At 48.9% G+C, this 18,751-nt stretch overlaps 3 protein-coding genes across 3 annotated transcripts; 1 reads left to right on the top strand and 2 right to left on the bottom strand.

The window, feature by feature from the left end:
• Positions 1 to 277: 277 nt before the first annotated feature.
• On the bottom strand, positions 278 to 1,468 carry FMAN_05721 (uncharacterized protein; the record flags this gene model as incomplete). The annotated part of the gene is made up of 1 exon (XM_041827589.1): positions 278 to 1,468. The coding sequence occupies one exon, from the start codon at positions 1,466 to 1,468 to the stop codon at positions 278 to 280; it is 1,191 nt and encodes a 396-aa protein (XP_041678537.1).
• Positions 1,469 to 5,158: 3,690 nt separating this feature from the next.
• FMAN_05722 (uncharacterized protein) lies at positions 5,159 to 5,814 on the bottom strand (the record flags this gene model as incomplete). Its single annotated transcript, XM_041827588.1, has 4 exons — positions 5,159 to 5,196; positions 5,247 to 5,673; positions 5,723 to 5,730; positions 5,784 to 5,814. 4 exons carry the CDS (start codon positions 5,812 to 5,814, stop codon positions 5,159 to 5,161), a joined length of 504 nt encoding a protein of 167 aa, XP_041678536.1.
• A 1,012-nt stretch (positions 5,815 to 6,826) lies between these two features.
• Positions 6,827 to 18,598, top strand: FMAN_05723 (uncharacterized protein; the record flags this gene model as incomplete). Its single annotated transcript, XM_041827587.1, has 4 exons — positions 6,827 to 6,881; positions 6,973 to 7,130; positions 7,178 to 17,860; positions 17,912 to 18,598. The coding sequence occupies 4 exons, from the start codon at positions 6,827 to 6,829 to the stop codon at positions 18,596 to 18,598; spliced, it is 11,583 nt and encodes a 3,860-aa protein (XP_041678535.1).
• Positions 18,599 to 18,751: the final 153 nt, after the last annotated feature.

Here is an 18,751-nt window from a genome sequence, read left to right as displayed (position 1 = left end):
GAGCCCGAGGTGTTGTCCTATGACTACAATATCCCAATGCGGAACATCTAAGTGACAAGTTATTTATTACATGATGTTGCGACACAATCCCCGCTATCGGTTACATCACATTGATTGCTCCCGAGACATTTGATATGAAGTTTTATATTTGTTATGAAACGCCATGAAATTTATCTAATAGAACAAAGAACGACTTCAAACGCCTTTCCATCCTGGTTCCCACCTCCGAGTCCCGAGATCATAACCAACCCTAAATATAAGAACGAAAGTTTTTGGCCTAGGCATTGTGGCGCTGAGCTCGTCGCATGCTCCTCCTGCCTTTCTTGGCGTTCATGGCAATATCAGCACCTTGGCCAGGAGTACAGGTAACTCCAGAAGAAAGCTGTTGAGCGGCAGTCCAAGCACCACTGGCACAGCGCTGGAAAGTTGAGCCGCCGATACAATTCCACTCGCCCTCGTTTGTACAGGCAGTTCCAGCAGTGAAACCACTGCTTCCAGAGCCAGAACCAGAACCGCCAGAGCCAGAGCCAGAGCCAGAGCCGTCAGTAGGTGTCTCGGGAGCAGCAGGAGCTTGAGTGGCAGTAGGTTGAGAGGCAGAAGGCTGAGACACAGTAATGAAAGCGCCACCAGGGATCTCCGAGGCACCGTTGGAACCATCGCCAGAGCCAGAGCCAGCACTGGGAGCAGGAGTAGTGGCGGGCTGAGTGGGTTGAGCACCGACGTTTGTAGTAGGGGCAGCAACGGGGGTCGAAGGCTGGGTATCACCTCCGCCAGAACCACCACCAGAGCCGCCGCCGGAGCCAGCCTTCTGGCATCCATCGCCCTTGGGACCATCAAGCTTAGACTTGAGCTGGCTGACGTCCTTGCCAGGGTTGGGGAATTTAAGGTCAGTATTGGGAAGAGTTTCACAGTCATTGCCAACATTAGCGACGAACATGTCAGGGAGAGAGTCCAAGAGGCCCTTAGAGCCACCTGAGCCCTCAACGGTGATGGCAGCACAGTTCATGTACATCTCGCGGTTGCCAACATGGTTGAACCAGGTCCAGGCAAGTGTGTACTCGCCAGCTGCCAACTCTTTGGGGATTGTGAAGTCGTACTTGTCAGGGTTCTGGGCATCAGCATTGTCACCCAGGTTTCCTGTTGCGGTTCTTGAAGGGCAGCCTCCTTCATAAGACTTGATGACTTTCCAAACAGAGTCCTTGGTAGGGTTCTTATCAGTGGTGAGAGAAACTTGACACGAGCCTCCGCCATGAACAGCTTGGCCAGTGAATGAGAGCTGTTGGGTGCTGCCTTGCTTGTAGACGTTGTCACCGGAGCCATCATTGACCTTTCCCTTGCAGGGGAAGTTTGATCCGTCTGCAAAGAGAGGGCTGTTGTCTGGGTTTCCGTACGGCTTGGGGTTGTTCATGAGCATATGAGCACTGACAAGGGAAGCCAGGCTGGCAAAAGTGAACGCCTTTGCGAACATTTTGATTGAAGGGGGAAAGATCTAAACGTTCCGGACGGTAGACTCAATGTTCAGGTAGTGAGATTGTCGTCAAGACAAGAATCGAGTGATATGAGTATAGGACTGGAGAGTCGTAGCTCGATTCGAGTATGGGTGAAGGAAGGGTCGAATTGCACCAGGCAATCCGTGAATGTCGTCGAGACAGAAGAAAGGACTAGCCTTTGGAAAGAAAGAAGAAGGAATGGAAATGTCGTTCAGACAATCTCACTTTGAAGGACTGGCTGGAGACTTTTGAAGTCGTTGGTGAAGAAGAATGGTAACACGGGGGAGGAAACGGCGTCTTATATGGACTTGACCTCGCTCGATGGACTGGCCACCAGTGCTCTGATGGCAGACATCGAGGCAAGGGATTTCCGTGAGCGGGAGAAACACCCGCGAACGGACGCGGCTGCATGCGACTGAGAGGCGATCATAGTGGACCTTTTTTCCGTATAGCCAGGGAAGAGTCAACTTCTAGTAAACATGCATAGCCACTCAGGTTTCTTCAATGCAATTGCTGAGTCTCGTTTCGAAGCAAGGCGGAGGTGCTAGGCCCGGAGGACTAAGAGACGATTTGCAGCAAGCGATGCATGATAGGCTGACGACAATGTTTCAAGACTCATCTGGTCACGAAAGGAAAGTGTGAGTGGACTGGACCCATGCATACCCCGGAGGAAAAGACGAGGTTTATGCCCCTGACTAGCGATTCGTGTGTTTGCAGGGAACCTGTCCTGCCTGAAAGAGGGATCTGTATGGAAGACGACAACGGATCTATTGCCGTCGCCCTTGTTTAGCTGCGAGGCCCCTGTGCGGTTTGTTCAAGCGCCTTCTACAAGAATGATGAGCCACTCGATGATTTGTTGTTTGTGAACGGCTCTATGCTGTCAGCTTAGCGTAGGCCGCCCATACATTCTCCTTGGTGGCAAGGGAGCTTAGTCGGTGAAGTAATGACTGAGAAAAGAATATGTGGTTGGGGCGCAAGGGGCTCCAGTTGTGCGACCACCAATCAGGCCCTGTCGAACCAAGTGCTCGGGAAAGACGATGGCCAGACTGGGGACTTTGAACAACCCTGCCCTCAACGTCATGCTACGGAGTACAGCACAGCAAGTTTCTGTTCATGTCCTGGAATACATTTCACCATGAAAAGACTCCTTGAATTCTAACATGGCAAAAGGTTCGAAAGGAGGATTCACATAATAATTCGACATCCATCTGTTGATTTGCCTCAGTGATCCGAGCTCATTGTCGAGTCAATGCATTGTTCGGACATCCGTGTCATCCCCTGCAGTGGCAGTCCGTCGTGCTGGGCCAGCCATTACGAGAATCCTAGCTCTTGATAGCGGGGTTCCGATGCCAATCAGGGGGTGATGACAGGGATATAAGGCTGAGCGACAGGGGTACGGCCAAGCGATCGTGTTGAAATGGATTAGTGGCTTGAAAGTCCAGAACCAGTCAGTTGTCTCATTCTTGCCAAGACAAGAAAATTGAGGATGGTGAGATTCGACGGCCACAGAGAGGAATTTCGCAAAGATCTATGCTGCACATCGAGATACCGCTAGGTATAGTTCGCAGCTACTATGAGTAATTTGGCGTTGACCTTAGACCTTGATGCGACTCGATAATAGTATCGGAGGTCCGACGGGATCCATTGTCGTTGCAGGCTGGGCATTCTGGAGGCCTGCCATCTTCAGGTATCCCCTGGACGATCGCCTCCAAGTCAGGGAGCAGCTGTAGATCTTGGACAGGGCAAAAGTCTTTCACGTGTGGTCGAAAAGATCTCAATCAACGTCTCCTGACACTCCTCCCTTTTTGGGATTTATCTCCGTGTCACGAACTAGGACGGCAGGGGGCCGTCCCTTGGACTCCCGGAGAGACAATTCTTTTTCTTCTCCCTCATGAAACAGGCACAGTTTCATAAGTTGCTTCCTTAGTGACAATGGGCTTTTATGACAAGCCAATCATAAAGAGAATGTATCATACACGAGGCGTGGGCACCTTGCGTAAGTTGCGGATAAAGGCCTCATTCTCAGAATTTTCTGCAGGGAGTTGTCATGATGTTTCGCGGCTTGGTGTTTTGGTGTTTCGGGTTTGGATGAGAGGCGGTGTTGGTGTTGGAGTGGGGTTGAGAGATCTGATGTTGGTTGGAAAGCTGGGAATATGTGTAGCGCCCGGAGGGAACCGAGACTTCTTCCTAGCCAACGTCGCAGACTGAGTGGTCAACTACAGTGAGTGATAGCACTTATAGGTCTCTTTAGCGTATGGTCTATCGACAGAGGCTTTGTGCCTAGATTCCTTTCCAGGCCAAAGTGAGATGACGCTTGCGTCCACTGGAGCACACTTCACAGCATTGGATCCGAAACCAGTAGTTTGATGTCTTGTACCTCTATTGGATCTGGCATGCGAATGATGAGATCCAATCGCCGTGTTACATTAACGCCAGATACAGCTCTCTTTAGGGCTGACGGCACTATATGCAGATAGCTCAGAATAGCATCGTTGTTGTTGTTGTTGTTTTCAACATTCTCACCTACGGTCACCAATGGTAAATCGCATATAGTCGCCGATATATCTTCAGTAACAACTGTCTAGGTTAGGTGGTTTTTCAGCCATTCTCGTGACCAAAAGCTCATGCAGCCCAACCAACAAACAGACCTGGGAGAAAATGCAGGGGTGATGTCGGACGAAACACGGCGATTCTCTCACGATATCTACCAAGGGTCTTATTATTAAGGGTCTCTGGGTTCAGATGATCCTCACTCAGCTGGCACTTGTAAAACTTGGCAACGTCAACCACGGTTGAGATTCAACTTGGGAATCCGCATGAAAGCACCGGCCACATTTTCTCCAGCAAATATCCACGCGGTATTATTAGGCCAATTGAACACTGTCGATCTGATTGGTCTTTATCCTAAGTTTCAAACATGACGGACATGGCCGGGTATAGTAGCCGCGTAAACAGGTGGCGTAAAGTCATATTCCTCATGGAGGAGGAGGAGGACTTTCACCTGTAACCATTGACCCGAGCACGTTCAGAGAGAACCACCGGGAACCATCAGCCACATTTCACATAGATTAATACAAAACGAAGCTCTTTAGCACTGTACACTTAATTGATAATTATAAATTCAACCTGCACTGAAAAGGAACCTTCTCGACACTTGTTACTTGAAGGATTCACCGCAACGTTTCGTCAGCAGGTAGATCTAATGCGCCGCAAACTCGTACCATCTGCAAAGATGCACTAAATCTGGCAAAGATGAGACTCTAGCTTATATCCTTTATTAGAGCAAATGGATACATGCGTACGTCTTCAGTATACTAAAATCAAGGGTGGACAGATGCGTCCCGACAGCCTGGGACAACTTAACCGCCCGTGACTTTTAATGAGGCCCAACACTCTGTCGGCACAAGGCCAACGTCAGACCTGCAGTTGTGAATTACTTCATGATGCGTTGTCTAGTTCTTGGCATAACCGGGCGCTTGCGAAACTTTTTAGAGATAATGATTTGTCTAATTCATCTCGTCGGACTATATCATCTATCTATGGGGCCCATTCCGCCAACCGGTTTGGCGGTGCCCGTGTCTCTATTCTTCACCGCTATGAAGCAAATCCGTTACAATCAAGCAAGCGAGTGACCTCTGATACCGGAGAGCGCTTACAGAAACAGGTGCTTACTTCCACTCATCATTGGCGGTTCCTTCGGGGATGTCTGCATCCATATCATTAGTATAAGCACCTGAGCATGCTGAATAAGCTTACCTTCACCGAAACCAAGACCAGCTCGAGTCCAGTTCTTCATCTTTGACTTTCGAAACTCTTCAAAATCCCATTCGCCCTTCTCGAGGTGATCGGGGTTGTCGAAAACATAGACAAAGGTCTCCTTGGTCTCCTCTTTCTTAGGAGTAGTTCCGTCTTTGTTGAGAACCTTGACTTTGACCTTCTCTTTGAAGTACTCAGATCCCTCAAACATGTCGAGCTTGTCAACATTGCCGTCGGTCAGTCCAGTGGCATATATGCCAAGGACAGAGTGGCCCTTCTCGGGGACCACTGCAGGGTAATCTGCACACTCAACTCTGTGGCGACAGTAGCCGTCTAGGATAGCAGGAGTGAATGTGTGCATGTCCTTGATGGCCTTGGGAGGGTCTCGATCGCCGTAGCAGACAGTAAAGAACACCTCGGGAGCCATCTAAAGTAATAGATTAGTACTCGGCTTCGAGAACGACCTGTAAACCCACCAAGGTGCCTGCACATTCTTTAGTCAACACGGTTCAATTAGTCTTAAGATATATCACTCACCATAGAAGAAAGCCGTGAAGTCGCCGCTCATTTTCCGGTGTTGGTTTTGAGGCGAGAATATCAAGTGGTTGAGTCACTAGTATTCAGATCGGTGTGATGTGATAAGCCAGTTACAAGGCTGTTTAGTGAAATGCGGTGCTGATGATTTGTGATGGAGGACGTTAGCCTGAAGAGAAAGAATAGAGTTTAATATATAGTCCACAGAGGAGAGGAGAGGAGAGTTATAAGCAGGGAAAACCTTTGCGACTTGGATTGATGTCTGCTTGATCTGTGAATCATCCTCTGTTACCCTATCCCTGAGCTGAGGTTATCAAGCGCACCGCAATCGGTGGGGCCATCAGCACGTATGAGGAATTCTGTATCGAATTTCCCCTTTCTGTGCTATTATTTGCTTGACAAGCATATTGAGTTGTGAAATTGATTTCGCTAATATGTTATATTTATATGTAGCTGCTCATATAATATCAGACAAATGTTTCTAAACCCCGAATTATGGAATCAAGTATTTCAAACAATGTAGTACAATCTGCTTGTCCTCGTCCTTGTCTTACATGGTCGTCGAGGAGGAACAGATAAGATATAGGATAAGATACGGTCACGCTATCGCCCGACTCGTAGTCCTTGACCTTGAAAGTAAGTCAAACATGATTGGCCAAATGATGAAGCTAATGCCGGTAAAATATTAATACGGCGTTAGCGTCTAAGGAATTGGCGGCTGCACCCCCCAGCATAGTTGTTCTCGTAATTTTCAACGCGACGGCCCTTCACGTCAAGTTCGACTTTCAAGCTTGCCCAGCAAGACCATACCTATCGCCCATCGCAAACATAACGAATCCCCCACGTTCCCTCGCCGAAATCACCGCAAACTTCCAGAGTCTGCTGCGAAAGAACCTGCAGATTGGCCTTTTTGTTTCGTTTGTTGTTAATGACACGATATCGATCGCAATAAGCAACTCCGTAACTCAAATCTTCCTGCCCTTGAGTTTAAAGGGCCGGCATCATACCGACACCTCTGCGGATGGAGTTTCGCCAATAATGCAGCCATGTCGGGCACCACTATAGATGATGTCGTTAAGCGACTCAGCGCAACTGATATCGGTACGAATACACTTGAAATCAACCCCAACCGGAACTGCTGTCGCATGTCTGCAATACTGTGACTATGACCACTGACGAGGTCCAAACCTAGATGTTAGACTTAAGCTTGAAGCTGCAACTACGTTGCGCGATAGCTTAGATCACTATACCAGTGGTCAAATATACCCGCCCTTCCTAAAGAGATTAATGCCCATCTTCTTTACCATCTTACGAGGACCATGCATCTTTCAAAGCAACTCACCAGACCAGGTCAGTCTAGAAGTCCAATGGATCAACCTGCTGCTAACGTGTGCCAGAAACTTCGAATGGCCATCCTCGAGGTCATTCACCGATTACCAACCCAGCCCGCTCCTCCTGAACCCTTCGAACCCCACGCCGAAGAGACAGTCGATTTGTTGATGCAACTTGTACGAACAGACAACGAAGAGAACGCGACAATATGTGTGAAGATAATATCGGACATTATGCGCCACCAGCACAAGGTGTTACAGGGCAAAGTGCAGCTCTTCCTCACTCTTATTCAAGAGCTTTTCGAGCAAATGGAGAAGGTCGTTCGAGAGCAGCTTGACAATGCACCCCATAATGCGCCGTCGCAACCAGGAGCGCCCTCAACCCCTGGCAACTCGCAGACGAACTTTCAGTCCCCAAGGCCAGGGTCACCAGTCGCTTCCGTCAACGATCTTGGTACCGATACACAGCAACAGAACCGCCCCCTGCTGAAGGGTATGCACTCCTTCAAGGTTCTCTCCGAATGTCCCATTATCGTGGTGTCCATATTCCAGGTTTATCGAAACACGGTGCAGCAGAACGTCCGGAAGTTTGTCCCTCTCATTCAGAATGTGCTGTGCCTCCAAGCTTCAGCACAACAGCAAGCACACGCCGATGCTGCTGCCAAAGGAACGATTCATACGGGAGTGAGCCCTGCTATCAAGAATCGGGTGGCATTTGCCGATTTTATTACTGCTCAAGTCAAAACGATGAGCTTCTTGGCATATCTTCTTCGGCAATACGCCTCGCATCTGAACGACTTCTTGCCTCGACTCCCCGACATCGTCTTGCGTCTCCTGAAAGACTGTCCTAGAGAGAAATCCGGCACACGCAAGGAATTGATTGTTGCGATTCGCCATATCATCAATTACAATTTCCGCAAGATCTTTATTCCCAAGATCGATGAGCTCCTGGATGAGCGGACGCTCACTGGTGATGGATTGACAGTGCACGAAACGATGCGACCTTTAGCATACAGCATGCTTGCTGATCTCATCCACCATGTCCGAGACTCTTTGAAGCCAGAACAGATTAGGAAGACCGTTGAGGTCTACACTAGGAATCTGCAGGATAATTTCCCCGGCACAAGTTTTCAGACCATGAGCGCGAAGCTCCTGTTGAATATGGCAGAATGCATAGCGAAATTACCCAACAAGGTGGATGCAAGACATTATCTGATCATGATTCTGAACGCGATTGCCGACAAGTTTGCGGCCATGAACCGGCAATACCCCAATGCTGTTAAGCTCTCTGCTCTGTATCGTGAACAGATGAAGGCTGGCACCCCCGAGACATACTTAGCCGACAAGGACAGTCCCCCCGACTGGGATGAAACCGACATCTTTTCTGCAGTACCCATCAAGACATCAAACCCGCGAGATCGAGGTGCTGACCCTGTCGTCGATAATAAATTCCTTTTTCGAAATTTAATGACAGGCCTAAAGAACACCTTCTATCAGTTGAGGACATGTAACGTTGGGTCACCTATTGACGCTCAAAATGCTCCCACGCACTGGCAGGATGTTTCTTATGGTTTCACAGCCGAAGAGGTTAAGGTCATCATCAAGCTCTTCCGAGAGGGTGCGTATGTCTTCAGATACTATGAGATTGAGAAGCCAGCAGCGGAGTCCCAGTACATGTCGCCAGTAGAATACATGGCCAACTTCTACATGGTTTCATGTAGCAAGGAGGAGAAGGACCTTCTTGAGACCTTTGCTACCGTTTTCCATGCCATCGATCCCGCTACTTTTCACGAGGTGTTCCAGCAGGAAATACCGCGCCTTTACGATATGATCTTTGAACATACAGCGTTGTTACATATACCCCAATTCTTTCTCGCTAGCGAGGCGACTTCCCCTAGCTTCTGCGGTATGCTTCTGCAATTCCTCATGGAGCGAATCGACCAGGTCGGCTCTGCAGATGTCAAGAAATCATCCATTCTGTTGAGGCTTTTCAAGTTGGCTTTCATGGCTGTTACCCTATTCGCCAACCAGAATGAGCAGGTATTATTACCACACGTTGTCAACATTGTCACGAAATCCATCGAGTTATCAACAAAAGCAGAAGAGCCAATGAACTATTTTCTCCTTCTTCGCTCGCTGTTTCGCAGCATTGGTGGTGGTAAATTCGAGCAGCTATACAAGCAAATTCTCCCTCTGCTTGAAATGCTTCTGGATGTGCTCAACAATCTTCTCATGGCTGCACGAAAGCCATCTGAGCGCGACCTCTACGTGGAGCTCTGTCTCACAGTCCCGGCTCGACTCAGTCATTTGTTACCGCACCTCAGCTTCCTGATGCGCCCACTCGTTGTTGCTCTGCGCGCAGGCACAGATCTCGTCGGACAAGGACTGCGAACACTGGAGCTGTGTGTCGATAACTTAACAGCCGACTATCTTGATCCCATTATGGCACCTGTTATCGATGAGCTGATGACTGCTCTCTTTGACCATCTCAAACCTCACCCTTACAGCCACTTTCACGCCCATACCACGATGCGAATTCTTGGTAAACTGGGTGGGAGGAACAGGAAGTTTATGACCAGTGCTGTGCCGCTTACTTATAGGGAGTATGCTGATGATCCCTCGAGCTTTGATCTGAGACTTCTGGGGTCTAAGAAGGACAGAGCCTTTCCTGCTGACATGGGAATTGACTTTGCTATACAGAAGTTAATGGAGTTTCCAAAGGCAGCCAAGAATAACCACAACAAACAATATGATGCTTACTATAAGAAGCAAGCATTGCATTTGATCAAGGCACAGCTCAAACTTCGAATCGGTTATGATCAGTTGCCAGATGACCTTCCGCGTCTTTTGCGACTTCAAGCTGAAGATCTGGTTGCGAGAAGATATGAGATCAACACCGCCAATTTTGAGATCTCAGACCGTGAGCGATCAATTCCGAAGAAGGAGAGCGAAGATCTGGTCGTCAAACAACTTCTCAAGGCCATCATATTTGCCCATTCCTTCCCTGAATTCAAGGATGAAGCTAGCACCTTCTTGCTAAACGTTTGCAAGCACTTCGCGATCATTGAGATTGGTAGAGCTTTGGTGGATTTGAAGCGCACATTTAGCCCCTTCGACCCTAACGCTGGCGAGGGCCCTTTGCACATCGATACACGCAATCTCTCGGACGCCATTGTTGAGTCACTGGCTTCTGATCACCCTGATGTGCGCGAGGCGGGCAAGAGTGCCATTCGTGAGATGTATGACGCTACAGCAATTATCTTTGGTTCAGAAAGCGATGTTGGCAAACTCCCTTTCTTCAGTCATCTAAGCAGTACTTTCTGCCACAGCTGCTATGAAGAAGAGTGGTTCACCAAAACTGGCGGTAGTCTGGGAATCAACTACCTGCTTACTGAACTTGATCTGGGCGACACGTGGATCACATCCAAGCAAACCGAGTTTATCCGTGCACTTACTTATGTGGTCAAAGACATGCCCCAGGATCTTCCTGAAAAGACGCGTTGCCTCGCTCAAACTAGCTTGGAGGTCCTCTTGAAGCGTATCACCAAAGACATAACTAAAGAGGACACACTACCCATCACGCAACAACCAGGGCAGCCGCAAAACCCTCAGCTCAAGCAGCCTCGACTTTCCCAGATTTGTCAGCAATTTGGCAACGATCTGTACCATATGAACAAGCATGTTCGAGAGACCGCAAAACACTCGCTGGAACTCATCGCGACAGCGGCAAAGTGTGAGGTCTGGGAGCTGCTGGAACCATGCAAGGACAAGATTCTGCAACCCATCTTTGCCAAACCTTTACGTGCGTTGCCCTTCAGTATTCAGATCGGCTACATCAATGCCATGACGTACCATATGAGCTTGAAGAACGACTGGGTCCCATTTGATGAGAACCTAAACCGTCTCCTAATGGAGTCGTTGGCCCTTGCGGATGCTAGTGACGAATCTCTCGCGAACAAGCCTGCGGAGTTCCGTACTCATGAGCACATTGTTAACCTCCGTGTTTCATGTATTAAGCTTCTTACAACTGCAATGACATTTGAGGAATTTTCTAACCAGCCGACTAAGACGAAGATTCTCAGTGTCTTTTTCAAATGCCTGTATTCAGAGTCAAAACCTACCATCAATGCAGCGAACGATGCCCTAAAGTCCGTCTTATCGGTAGATAGACGCCTGCCTAAGGAGCTTCTACAGGGAGGTCTGCGACCAGTGCTACAGAGCCTCTCAGATCCTAAACGCTTAAGCACCGCAGGTCTCGACAATTTGTCTAGGTTGCTGAAGCTGCTTACTTCTTATTTCAAGGTCGAGATCGGTGCTCGCTTACTGGAACAGATCGACTCAATCGTCGAGCCCAGTGCCTTGCAACAGATATCCTTTACTTTCTTCGACCAACACCCGCAGATGAAGATCATAACTGCCATATTGACCATTTTCCATCTGCTTCCTGCTCCCGCTGAAGCCTTTAAGGAACGACTGATCGACTGCTTTCTTGGTTTAGAAGAAAAATTGCGCAGAACTCAGCTGAGTCCTTTCCGCTTGCCCATTTACAGATACATGAATCGATATCCGAAGGAAATCTGGGCCTTCCTTTTCGGCAAAGTCGAAGACCTCAAATACGGACGGCTGTTGGCCCAGGTCCTTGCACATGCTGATAGTAATGCTTTGCGAGAAGTCGCAATAGAGAATCTCGATGTTCTCATTACCCGTTGCAATGAGCTTATCAGCCAAAACAGTGAGGCCAAGTTCATTGCCATGGTGAACGCGATCCACATTTTTGAGTCTCTCAGCCATTTCCCCAGCGCAGAGAAGTGGATGGACAAGAAGGAGCATCTCGACTGGCTAAAGAGTATTGGCAAGGAACTGGAAACACATCTTCGACAACACACCCTTCCTGCACATCTCCGATTGCCTGCTTACCAAGCAGCTGAAGAGCTAATGACTATTCTCGTCAAGTCTCTTGAAAGGGCACCCAAAGAATTGGATCCTCTCTTTAACTTGATCGAATGCGTGACATCTGATGAGCTACGAATCACCCAGGAGCTGTTTTCCTTTATTTACCAGAAAATAATCTGCAGTGATGCAGTTGACTTCTGGAAGACCGTTGTCCTCCGCTGCCTAGATACCTATGCTGGGAAGTCTGCCTCAAACAAGATGAAGCATTTCCTTCTGCATTATATCGTTAACCCAATTGTTGCGATGGACGTTATGCGAAACTGGAAACAACTCGACCAGAACAGGACACCTCGACTTATGGATAGAGCTGTCATTGATGCAGTTAGCAGCAAGATCTGGAAGGTTCAACCGGAGTCGACAACGGACGACCAAGCTCAGCCTGGCATCGATCACACTCGTTATGAGGTTTTGCAGCTTTCGGCAATGTTGGTTAAATACTACCATACACCCCTCCAGGATGCCCGGAAAGATATCATCAAGTTCGGATGGACATTCATTCGTCTTGAGGATGTAATCAACAAGCATGCTGCTTACGTAGTCATTGGATACTTCATCGCTCATTATGAGACACCTCCAAAGATTGTCACTCAGGTATACCTTTCTCTTCTCAAAGCCAACCAGAACGAGGGGCGTGCCTTGGTCACTCAAGCACTCGAGCTCATTGCCCCTATGCTGCCGAAACGATGTGGAACTGGCCAGAACGAGCGCGTTGCGGCTTGGGCCATAGCCCCCCGGCGTGTTCTTGTTGACGAAGGACAAAATGCCCAGCAGATGACGAGTATCTACCATTTCCTCGTTAGACATCCTGATCTATTCTATGAAGCTCGCGATAGATACATCACTTTGATGATCAGTTCTCTACGGAAGCTCGCCACTCCCCAAAATGCGTCACACGAGTCCAAGAGGCTCTGCCTCAACATGATGTGGCTTATCTGGACATGGGAAGAACGGCGAGTTGAAGGAAAGTCGGCAGCTTTTGGTGCGAGGTCCCTTTCCCAGTCTCCAAACACCAAGAAGAGAAAATTGGAGTCTGAACAGGGGATTACATCTTCACAGCCAGTTGGCCGTGCGGAGTATCAGATCCCCCCTCTTTTCCGGCTGAAGATGATTAAGTATCTTGTTGAGTTCATTGCTCAATTGAATGAGCGCTATGAACTTCCTTCTGCGAAACCCCGGGATCATGTCTCATCGTCGATCCCCCCAGTCCCTCTTGCGTTGACTGATCTCTGCAAGAAGGCCATGAAACTCCTCTACAACTTGGTGCAACCACAATACTGGGGTGACCTCGATCTCGACCTCTTTCCTAATGTAACTCAAGTTATCTTGGCGAGCGAGCGAACACAAACTATTCTCACGGCTGATCCCACAGACAAGGAGAAGTTTGATGACAAATTCCTGACCAACATCATCAACACCCTTCAAGTGGTCCGTATCGTGCTCAACTCCAAGTCAGACGAGTGGATCCAGAAGAGCATGCCGGCTATTCAGAAAGTCTTGGAAAAGTGTCTCAAATCAGAAAACCCTGAAATTCAAGATTGCCTTCATCTTTCTGACAAGAAGTTTGACGACAACCGTGAACTCCGATCGATTGTCAAACGCATCCTAGACTCTGTACCGGACGACACACCTATGGAGGACGCTGATGCTGATGGCGAAACTGAGACACAAACATCTGAGATTGTTGCTTACCTGTCACAAGTTGCAACAGAAGCAATGAACAGCAGCAACTTTACTTCAGGCGTCAATATTTTGTGGTCTCTTGGTCAACGAAAACCGAACGTGATTGATCAGCATATCAATTCTCTGATGAAGGCTCTCCAGTCTAAACATGCGAGAGAACACGTCCAACACTACAATGCGATCACCAGTCAGGCAGCTGGTGTTAACAGGAACCAGGACCCCAATACACCAAGCGGAGAAATGTCAGCCTACGATCTTGAGATTCAAACCAAGATTATGATCAAGGAAATCCAGGTCGTAGCGCTGCGGATGGAAGTGCTGGGTGACAATCGACGACCCTTCCTCAGTGTCCTGGCAACTTTGGTTGAAAAGTCCATGTCAATTGAACTTTGTGAGGAGATATTGAACATGGTTGAGGGATGGGTATTCCGATCAGAAGGAACATGGCCAACTCTTAAGGAGAAAACGGCTGTTCTTCATAAGATGCTCTCCTTTGAACACCGACAAGACCCAACCATGTTATCCAAGTTTCTGGACCTTGTTATCCGTATTTACGAGGACCCCAAGATTACCCGCACAGAATTGACCGTTCGCATGGAGCATGCATTCCTTATCGGTACTCGTGCAGCGGATGTTGAAATGCGTAATCGCTTCATGGCTATCTTTGACAAGAGCTTATCCAAGTCGGCCAGTGCACGTCTGTCCTATGTTCTTACCTCCCAGAACTGGGACACACTCTCAGATTCATACTGGCTTGGGCAGGCTACACAGCTATTACTTGGAGCTGTCGAGACGAACGCCAATATCCAACTGTACCAAAGCGACTTCAGGACCCTACCGATTTCTCGCCTGCTCACCATCTTCACGAAGGAAATGGAGGCTCGGGAGCCCACAGTCATTATCGATGACAAGTTCGAATCATTTATGGCTACTCATCGTCGCTTCATGTCGGAACTGGGAGACATCAAGGTGAAGGACGTCATCGAACCATTGGTGCAGCTTCAGCATGTTGATTCTCAACTCGCTCATAACCTTTGGGTAACCCTCTTCCCAATCTACTGGTCGTCTGTAGCCAAGGATGATCGAGTTGATCTAGAACGAGGCATTGTTGCTTTGCTCACAAAAGACTATCACAGCCGGCAAATTGACAAGCGACCTAACGTCATTCAATCAATCCTCGACGGCGCCGCAAAGACTTGGCCCGAGTGCAAGATTCCACCACATGTCCTCAAATTTGAGGCCAAGACCTACGATGCTTGGTATACTGCCTTAGTTCAACTTGAGAACTCTGCCATTAAACCACAGGTCGATTCCGCTACGGTACGAGAAAGCAACCTCGACGCTCTTGTCGAGCTTTACGCTTCACTCCAGGAAGACGACCTGTTCTACGGCACCTGGAGGCGTCGCTGCCAATTTGTTGAAACCAATGCTGCTCTGTCGTACGAACAGAACGGCATGTGGGACAAGGCCCAAAAGCTGTATGAGAATGCCCAGATCAAGGCCAGAACTGGTGTGATCCCCTTCTCCCAAGCCGAGTACATGCTTTGGGAGGATCATTGGGTTCTTTGTGCACAGAAGCTGCAACAGTGGGAGATTCTTCAGGATTTCGCTAAGCATGAAAATTTCCAAGATCTCCTTCTCGAGTGCGCTTGGCGAAACACAGAGATGTGGCAGGATGAGGGACACCACGACGCTTTGGATAACATCATCAAGGGTGTTATGGACGCTCCTACGCCCCGCAGAGCCTTCTTCCAATCATTCATGTCACTTCTCAAATTTCACAATCAGAAAGAGGCTAGCACGGACTTCGCTCGCGTCTGCGATGAGGCAATTCAGCTCTCAATTCGGAAATGGCACCAGTTGCCCGAGCGCCTGACCAATGCCCACGTTCCACTTCTTCAAAACTTCCAACAGTTGGTTGAGCTTCATGACGCCAGCGTCATTTGCCAGAGTCTTGCGAATACCAACCAGACAAACTTGGACGTCAAATCTGGTGAACTCAAGTTGCTGCTGGGTGCTTGGCGCGATCGACTCCCGAATGTGTGGGATGATATCACTGCTTGGCAAGATCTGGTCACCTGGAGACAGCATATATTCAGCCTTATCAACCAGACGTATCTGCAATTGCTTCCTCAACAAGGACAGCAAAACGCTGGCGGAGCTAGTTCGTTTGCTTATCGGGGTTACCACGAAACTGCATGGATTATCAATAGGTTCGCCCATGTCGCTCGCAAACATAACCTTCCGGATGTTTGCATTAATCAATTGAGCCGCATTTATACGCTGCCTAATATTGAGATTCAGGAAGCCTTCTTGAAGCTTCGTGAACAGGCCAAATGCCATTATGAAAACCCTGACGAGCTCTCGAGTGGTTTGGATGTTATCAACAATACAAACCTCAACTACTTTAGCCCTTCTCAGAAAGCCGAATTCTACACCCTCAAGGGAATGTTTTTGGAGAAGCTCAAGCAAAAGGATGAGGCCGATTCGGCCTATGGCACGGCGTTATACTTTGACATCGGTGCCGCCAAAGCTTGGGCGGAATGGGGCTACTTCAACGACCGCAAGTTCAAGGAAGACCCTACTGACCTCAATGCGGCAAGACAAGCACTGACCTCGTACTTGCAAGCTGCGGGAAGCTACAAGAATGCTAAGTCTCGTAAACTCCTTGCACGAATCCTGTGGCTCCTCAGCTTGGATGACGCCAAGGGCACGATCGCGTTGGGCTTTGATGACTTCAAGGGTGAAACACCCGTTTGGTATTGGATTACTTTCATCCAACAACTTATTACGGGACTAGGCCATAAGGAAGCTCCTCGTGTTTTCCAGCTTTTGCTCAAGATCGCAAAGTCCTACCCCCAGGCGTTGTACTTTCAGCTTCGAACCAACCGAGAGGATCTTCTTGTTATAAAGAAGAATCAAGAAGCCCGAGACAGAACAGCACGGCAACGCGCACAATCTGTGGCATCCAATGGAAAGGCGAGCGCATCACCATCCATGACAAAGCAGGACCCCCCCAGACCTGGTACAGCATCATCACGACCAGGCACTGCAAATGCGGCTGACGGAACCCCAGTCAAGGCGGAGGGAGAAGCGAATGGCAGCAACGCCACAGGTACTCCCGCACCTACCAACGGGCAAACACCTGATCCTTCCAAGGCCGCACAAAAGGCCACCCCTCAACCTGGACAGCCAGGACAGCCCCAGAAGAAGCCTCCATGGGATTACACCGAAGAGGTCATGTCAGTCCTCAAGACTGCTTTCCCTCTGCTGGCTCTTTCAATGGAGACTATGGTGGACCAGATCCAGAAGAACTTCAAGTGTCCTCCTGATGAAGATGCATACCGGCTAATTGTTGCTCTTCTTAACGATGCTCTGGCCTACGTTAGTAGAACACCGCCATCTTTCGCCAAGAATGTGAAGCTTCCACCGGCGACCGAAACCAACATCACTCGGTTTGCTGAAACAATCCTGCCTAGTCACATCAAGAAGTCATTCGAAGCGGATTTCGTTACTGTCAAGCCAACAATGTACGAGTACATCTACAAGCTACGCCGCTGGCGGAACAAGTTTGAAGAAAAGTTGGATCACCGAATACCTCGCGCTTTTCTCGAAAACTTTTCTCCTCACCTAAGTGAATTTAGGTATGGCAAATTCGATGAGGTGGAGGTTCCTGGTCAATACTTGCAACACAAGGACAAGAATCAAGACTTCATCCGCATCGATCGTTTCCTTCCAAACATCGATCTTGTTCGATCTATCAGTGCTTCTTACCGCCGCATTAAAATGCGTGGTCATGATGGAAGTATTCACAAATGGGCCATTCAGCACCCTGCAGCTCGACACTGTCGAAGAGAGGAGCGCATTTTGCAGCTTTTCCGGTCGCTTAACCAAACATTGGGCCGCAAGAAGGAGAGCCGACGCCGTGATTTGCAGTTCACGATACCAATCATGGTTCCCTTTGCACCTCATATCAGACTTGTGCAAGAAGATACATCCTATACTACACTACAGGGAGTGTATGAAGACCATTGCCGAAACATGGGCATGTCAAAGGACGACCCCGTGCTATTCACTATGGAGAAGCTTCGTGGAGCCCTCGAGAGCAAGAGCTCTGTAAGTTGTGACAGACACCAAGATGGTTTCGCAGTTACTAACAATAAACAGAACAAGCCTGAGCAGGCAGCGACAGCTCGGTTGGAGGTATTCAACGCGATCCAGGAGAAGTGGGTGCCATCAACAGTGGCAATCGAGTATTTCCAGAAGGTGTTCCCACAGTTTGCTGAGTTCTGGCTATTCCGCCGCCAATTCTCGTACCAGCTTGCGGCGTTGACATTCATCACGTACATCATGTACATGCACAACCGATACCCACAGAAGATCAACATATCAAGGGCGACGGGTAAGGTTTGGGGGTCTGAAATGATGTCTTACATGAGCGCCAACAAACCCTTCTTCCACAACCCTGAACCGGTGCCATTCCGACTAACACCCAACCTTCAAACTCTGATGGGACCACTGGCAACTGAAGGCATCTTTGCATGCTCGCTGATGGCCATCGCGCGATGCTTGACAGAGCCTGAATACGAACTGGAGCACGCCTTGACGCTTCTTGTGCGTGATGAGATGCTGTTCTGGTTCACTGGCAGCCACAGGAACGGAGTCATTACAGAGGGCCAGCTTCGAGATTCTGTGCAGGTCAACAGTGAATCGATTGTCAAGCGGGCACTCAGCCTGGCGCACAGTCCTGTTGGCAACCTGCCTGCGAATCAGACGGTGATTGACGCCATCGCCAAGGCAGTCAATCCTATGAACCTGGCACAGTGCGATGCGCTGTGGATGCCATACCTGTAAGGAGCAGGTGCATATTTATACTTGGAGGAAAAAGATAATAGATGGGTGCGCAGATGGATGGCATGGTCTTGGGACTTTAAGCATGGCGTTGGGGGATTTTGAGAGAGCGCGTATCTTGTATGATGCTATAGCGAGGTCAGATATGGCTCAAAA

This window comes from Fusarium mangiferae (genome assembly GCF_900044065.1).
Source record: "Fusarium mangiferae strain MRC7560 genome assembly, contig: FMAN_scaffold002, whole genome shotgun sequence".
NCBI classification, from domain to species: Eukaryota; Fungi; Ascomycota; class Sordariomycetes; order Hypocreales; family Nectriaceae; genus Fusarium; species Fusarium mangiferae.
The sequence above is the reverse complement of the archived record's forward strand: the minus strand, read 5'-3'. Positions and strand labels throughout refer to the sequence as shown.